We start from the raw sequence: 5,887 nt of genomic DNA, 5'->3' as shown, positions 1-5,887 counted from the left end.
GAGAAGAATCACCAGGAACCCTTCTTTGATTGTTCCTTTACCCCACGTTCTCTCAAAATGTATGATCACAGGTCAAACCCCAGAATTTTGCAAGAAGTAGATGCTAATAAACGCTGGTTGGTTATTTTTTCACCACACTGTTTATTAAACAGTCTTGTTAGAAAAGGGGTCACAAAACAAAACCCAGAAATAGAAGTATATCAAAATCAGAAACATTCATCCTGCAAACGAGATCACCAAGAGAGTGAAAAGACAAACTACAGAACGAAAGAAAACATTTGCAAATCACGTAGTTGATAAGGGACTGGTATCCAGAATGATATAAAGAATTGTTGCAACTCAGTAAAAAAGAGAATCACCCAATTAAAAATGAGCAAAGGATTTGAATAGACATTTCTCCAAAAAAGATATACAAATGGCTAATAAACACATGAAAAGATGCTCAACATTATTACCCATTAAGGAAATACAAATCAAAACCACAAGATATCACTTCACACCCACTAGGTGGCTATAATAATTAACTAATTAATAAACAAATGAACAAGACAAAACAGAAAATAACAAGTGTTAGCGAGGATGTGGAGAAATTGGAAGCCTCATTGCTGGTAGGAATGTAGAATGGTGCAGCTGCTTTGGGAAAGCCCGGCAGTTCCTCAAACGGTTAAACAGAGTTACTACCATATGACCCAGCAATTCCATTCCTAGATATTTATACAAGAGAAATGAAAATATACGTCCACACAAAACTCGTACACAAGTGTTCACAGCAGCATTTCTCATAATAGCCAAAAAGTGGAAATAAGCCCAACGGCCATCAGCTGATGAATGGATAAATGAGATGTGTTCTCTCCATACGATGGAATGCTACTGAGGCAGAGGACGAATGGAGTCCTGACACAAGCTACAACGTGGACGAACCTTGAAAATACTATGCTGAGTGAAGGAAGCCAGCCACAGAAGACTGCATGGTGCATGACGACATTTATGTGAGAAGTCCAGACAGAAAATAGAACACTACCAAGATAGAAAACAGAAGCGTGATTGTCAGGGGCTGGGGGGAGGGAGAATGGGGGCACGGGATTTCTCTTTGTAGTAATGACAATGTTCTAGAACTAATTGTGGCGCTAGGGCACAACTCTGACTCTACTAAAACCACTGAATTTTACACTTTAAATGGGGAGATTTTATGGCATGTGAATTATATCCCAATAAAAATGTTAAAGAAAAAAAAAAACAGAGAAAGGAGTTAAAATATTTCTACTTAAATGAAAAGTCAGTCTCCTAGGGCAAACCAATAGTTTTGTATGTTTTATATTCTCTTTCTCCATCCTCACACCCAAGTTCCAGCACAGAGCTCTGCATGCTGTGATGAAAACGTAGTAGCGACCCTTATAAACACGTTCTGCAGCCCGACATCCCAATCTCTGAGACACAGGCTCCTGACTCTTGGGCTGCAGTTAAAAAAAAAAAAAAAAAAAAAAACCAAACCCATTGCCATCGAGTCAATTCCGACTCATAGCAACCGTACAGGACAGAGCAGAACTGCCCCATAGGGTTTCCAAGGAGCAGATGGTGGATTCGAACTGCCGACCTTTTGGTTGGCAGCCAAGCTCTTCACAACCACACCACTAGGGCTCCAGGCTGCAGTATACATACTGATTATGCTGGCGTGCCTCCAGTGGGCTACAGGCGTACCAAGGTGTTGATCCTGTCGCCCTCAAGGCAGCCAGGTGGGGCCTTGGGCAGTCAGAAACCACCAGCCGGTTAGCAGTTAACCCCAGCATGCCATACAAACACTCTCGTTTCTGATGAGCACCACACTGGAAGAAAAGCTTGGAAGCACTGCTCTGAGCCAAAGCTTTCTGGTTGGGAGAACGGTTGGTTTCCCATCTTTGCTCCTCCACTTACTCCCTCTTTTAGGCAAGACTCCCACCTTAGGGCTAGAAGTGTGGTGCCACCAGGAAAGGGTGCCAGCTGACTGGGTCCAAGTCCGCCTCTCCCTTAATACGCTCAGATCCACTCACCCTCCCAGACGTCTGGGCCTCTCCTTCGCCCATTCCTCTTGTCTACATTCTCTTCTTCCCTCAATGCGCTGTGTAAACCTCACTTCTCAGTCTTACCCCATCTGATGACCTAATGACCCCAGTACTCAAACACGAAGACATAACACAAAACCTCAAATGCATTCATAGAAATAAATGTTAAGTTTATAGTTTAAACACATAATTTATAATTAAATTTTATAAATGCAACAACAAGGTAAATCTGTAATGCCCGGGGCATACTGTAACGTCGATGGTATGTATATTCTACCATTGTTGTTGTTGCTGGCTGTGGTCAAGTTAGCCCCCGACTCATGGCGATCCCATGCATTGCAGAGTAGAACTGCTCCATAGGGTTTCTTGGCTGTAATCTTTATAGAAGCAGTTCATCAGGGCCGCTGGGTGGGTTTGAACCGCCAATCTTTAGGTTGGCAGCCGATTGTAAATGGCTTGCACCACCCAGGATCTGTATTCTACTGTCCACTTCTGTTTATTCTACTACATATTCCTTTAACCTGGTCCTGTGCTCCTCATGACGCCAGGGCAGGGTCTGAGGTCCTAACTTTCTCACTTTACTCTGCTGGCCCCTTACCACTTTGTTGAGCTCTGGGCTGTCTGGGCTATTGTCCTGGAAATACTCCACAGCCTTCTGAATCTTGGCCATGCTTCCCAGGTACTCCTCCAGCCTGCCTGTGGGGCTGAGAAAGAAGAGAGTCGGATCAACCTAGGGGCAATAAAGAGAAAGGACAAAGGGCAGGGTATTTGGAGGGGGCAGAAGATAAGTGACACAGGGGACTCTAGGTTCCAATATAGTCTTGCTTTCCCATCAAAGGCCTAGAGTTGCTGGCCAGAGAGGCAGAGGGATGTGGCCCTCTGGGCCTGGCTCACCCTTCCCTGATGATCCTCTCGGTATCACTGGCCACGTGGTAGTAACTGATGACGTGGTCTAGGCAAGACAGGGTCTTTTCTACATTCTCCTGCAGCCGCTGCAGATTCTCCGTCTGCTTGTGTACAGGGATGATCGAGTTCTCCAGCTTCATGAGGCGGCTCTCGAAGGATGACAGGATCGATACCTGTGGGGAGAGAGCCTCGGGCTCTCAGGTCTTAGGGTTGTCCCAGCATTGTTCTATCCAACCACCAGGCCTTCGACATTGCCTGCCTTTTCTCTGGTTTTCTAGACAATCAGCGTTATAAGGGAAGGAATAAGATCTACTGGTTCAACACTACCTCCCCAGCACCTCCCATGTACCAGACACATAATAGGTGGTCAAAAAAAGATTGGCTGAAATTTGATTTGAAGGTAAGCCAAGCATCAAATTAACTTCTCCTAAGACAACCATCCCAGGACGGCTTCCCTTTCACCCTCTGAAGCCAAATCTCAATTTCTGTTCTCTCTGAACCTTTCTTAGACCGAACAGGAAATATTTTCATTCAGAGTAGTCTCAAATGCGTGGCTGGCATCTTCAAAACCCTCATTCTCTGAGAGTGAATTTCATTAAATAAGGACTAAAAACCAAAACCGCTGCCGTCGAGTGGACTCTGACTCGTAGCAGGACCTTGGTATCGTGTTGTAGAACACAAATTCCAAGTCTGCATCTACTCAAACGGTGCCTGTCCAGTCTCACCCAGGTATAAAGAAGGAAATTAACATTTATTGAGAGCCTGGACAGAAAGCTTTAGAAAGTCCAGGCCAGCGGGGGCTACAGGATCGTCAGTGCGGGGGTATCAAATAGGGACGGGGGCTAGGTAAGATAGATGCCATATCATTGCCAGAGAATCCCACACGGTGCAACCATCACCACCCATGCCAGAACCCCAGGCCTTAGGTGCCCGGGAAGCATAGGGTCCGCAAGGCTCTCCTCCAGGAATCTGGAGCTCCGTCTGCCCCTCAGCTACTCACCATGTTCTTGGTGAGCTGGTCGCTCTTCTCCAGGCTGTCTCTGATAAAGGACAGCGTCTCCTCTTCCTAGGGGAAGCGGAGGGGAGGACATCACGAGAAGCCAGAGGCTAAAGGAAATCAATGCGTCCCCGGGCCCTCAGCCTCGCCCCTCGCCCCCAACCCCATTTCCTCGCTGGGAGTGCCCCCTCCCACTTGCCTCCTCGGGGAGTAGATGCCTGGGCCCCAATCTTGGCCCCTTTCCCTCACCTCTTCCCCCGCTTCCTCAGCCCCAGCCCCACCTGCTTCAATTTGTCCTCGATCTCCCGCCTCCGGGCGGACGCCTCCTGCGGAGGGATCATCTCCCCGAACCCTGCGACTCCCACTCCCCAGTCTCTAGTCACAAGAGTCCCACTCGGCTCCCGTCCCTGCCACACCCACTTCCGTTTTTGGCCCCGCCCCGGGGCGTGCTGGTTGCCAAGTTGGGCAGGGCAAGCGGAAGTGCGCCTGCTCGGGGCTCAGTAATAGGCCTGGGCAAGTTGCCATCGTGGGTGTGGCTGGGAAGTGTGGCGTCCAGGTGTGCTGCAGTTCTCCGTCGGTGCGGGTTCCCTGCCTCGGCAGAGAAGGTTCCGGAGTGGTGGTATGCCACCTGCTGCTGGCAGGACGTTACAGCTCATTTGCCGGCCTTGCCGGAAGACCGACCCTTTTGACCGAGACCGCTGGGAAGGCGACGAATTCGCTTCCCCAAGGTCCAGGCGTCGACGTCGCGTTCCCCGCGAGCACAGCACAGAGCGTGTCAGACAGTAGATGCCTGTGTGCGCGTTTAATGAACCCGGGCTTGCGTAGTCATTTTCCCTTGAGCGGGTCCTGAGCACAGGCCCCAGACATTCATGACCACAGTGCTAACTTGTGCGCGGCCCAGCCAAGTACCCAGGGTGGCAGAGTCCTTGGAGCATCCATCCTGGGCTCGGAGCATACCCTCCAAGCCCCACCGTAGGGTGTCTGGTTTGGAGAGAGCCATTTTATTTGCTGGGTGTGTGGGCCACGCTGGTGGTAGAGAATTACTTCTGACAGAGCCTGCTTCCAAAAAACAAAAAAGCAAACCCGATTCCGCTTCTGATTCACAGAGCCTACTTAGGTCTAGAAAAAGCTGCAAGAGGAAGGCTGAAAGGCCCGAAGCCTGCTTGAGGGATTGTGGGGCAATCAGCTAAGGAGAGATTGAGGCCTGCCTGCAGGTGTTCAGACAGGCAGGGAACATGGCTCACAGGGGCTTTGGGGAAATCAGACAGCCTTGGGAGGCTGACAGGGCCCCCTCTTCAGAGCTCCAAACCAAAAAAAACACAAACCTGTTGCCATCGAGTCGATTCGGATCCATAGTGACCCTATTTAACAGAGTATAACTGCCCCATAGCATTTCCAAGGCTGTAAATCTTTACAGCAGCAGGCTGCCACATCTTTCTCCTGTGGAGTGGCTGGTGGGTTCGAACTGTACCACCAGTGCTCTTCAGAGCCCCAGATTTTCCCAACTCCTGCCAAGACAGAGTCTTCTCTAGCCACAGCTCCAGGGAGGGGATAGGGAGATGCCCCTAAATCAAGGTCCTGCAGGGCTGAATGTTCTGGGCTCCCAAGGATTCCCCACAAGCCCAGCTCTCCTGCACAACCTAGCACTATCCCTTCCTTAGTCCCTTTCTGCCCACTTTCCCTTTGGGCCCAGCCGTTGGAGAAGTAACTGGCCACCCCCAGTCCCTCAGCGGACCCTGTATCCAGGCACAGGAAGGTAGACAGTGGGGCGTATGCGGATGAGTGAGAAGGTTTGGGGGCACCAAGTGATAGGATTCCCAAGCCTCCCCAGGATGCAGCTACCTTCCTAAAGAGGAAGAAGAAATGGGGCAGAAACACTGGAGACGATTGGGCAACTCTTCCGCTGGGGCCAGAGGACAAATTTCAGACCTTGTCGGTTACTGCG

At 49.7% G+C, this 5,887-nt stretch overlaps 1 protein-coding gene across 1 annotated transcript in view; it reads right to left on the bottom strand.

The window, feature by feature from the left end:
• Positions 1-4,357, bottom strand: part of EXOC7 (exocyst complex component 7) — a 19,281-nt gene extending 14,924 nt beyond the window's left edge. The window contains exons 1-4 of the mRNA XM_023729419.1: positions 4,224-4,357; positions 3,946-4,011; positions 2,934-3,118; positions 2,539-2,743 (exon numbers count right to left, since the gene is read on the bottom strand). Of these exons, the coding sequence (XP_023585187.1) occupies positions 2,539-2,743; positions 2,934-3,118; positions 3,946-4,011; positions 4,224-4,283 (516 nt within the window). The 5' untranslated portion in view covers positions 4,284-4,357. The remainder of the gene's footprint in view (positions 1-2,538; positions 2,744-2,933; positions 3,119-3,945; positions 4,012-4,223) is intronic.
• Positions 4,358-5,887: the final 1,530 nt, after the last annotated feature.

This window comes from Trichechus manatus, unplaced genomic scaffold, assembly GCF_000243295.1.
Source record: "Trichechus manatus latirostris isolate Lorelei unplaced genomic scaffold, TriManLat1.0 scaffold00028, whole genome shotgun sequence".
Lineage (NCBI taxonomy): Eukaryota > Metazoa > Chordata > Mammalia > Sirenia > Trichechidae > Trichechus > Trichechus manatus.
This window is presented reverse-complemented; position numbering and strand designations above follow the sequence as displayed.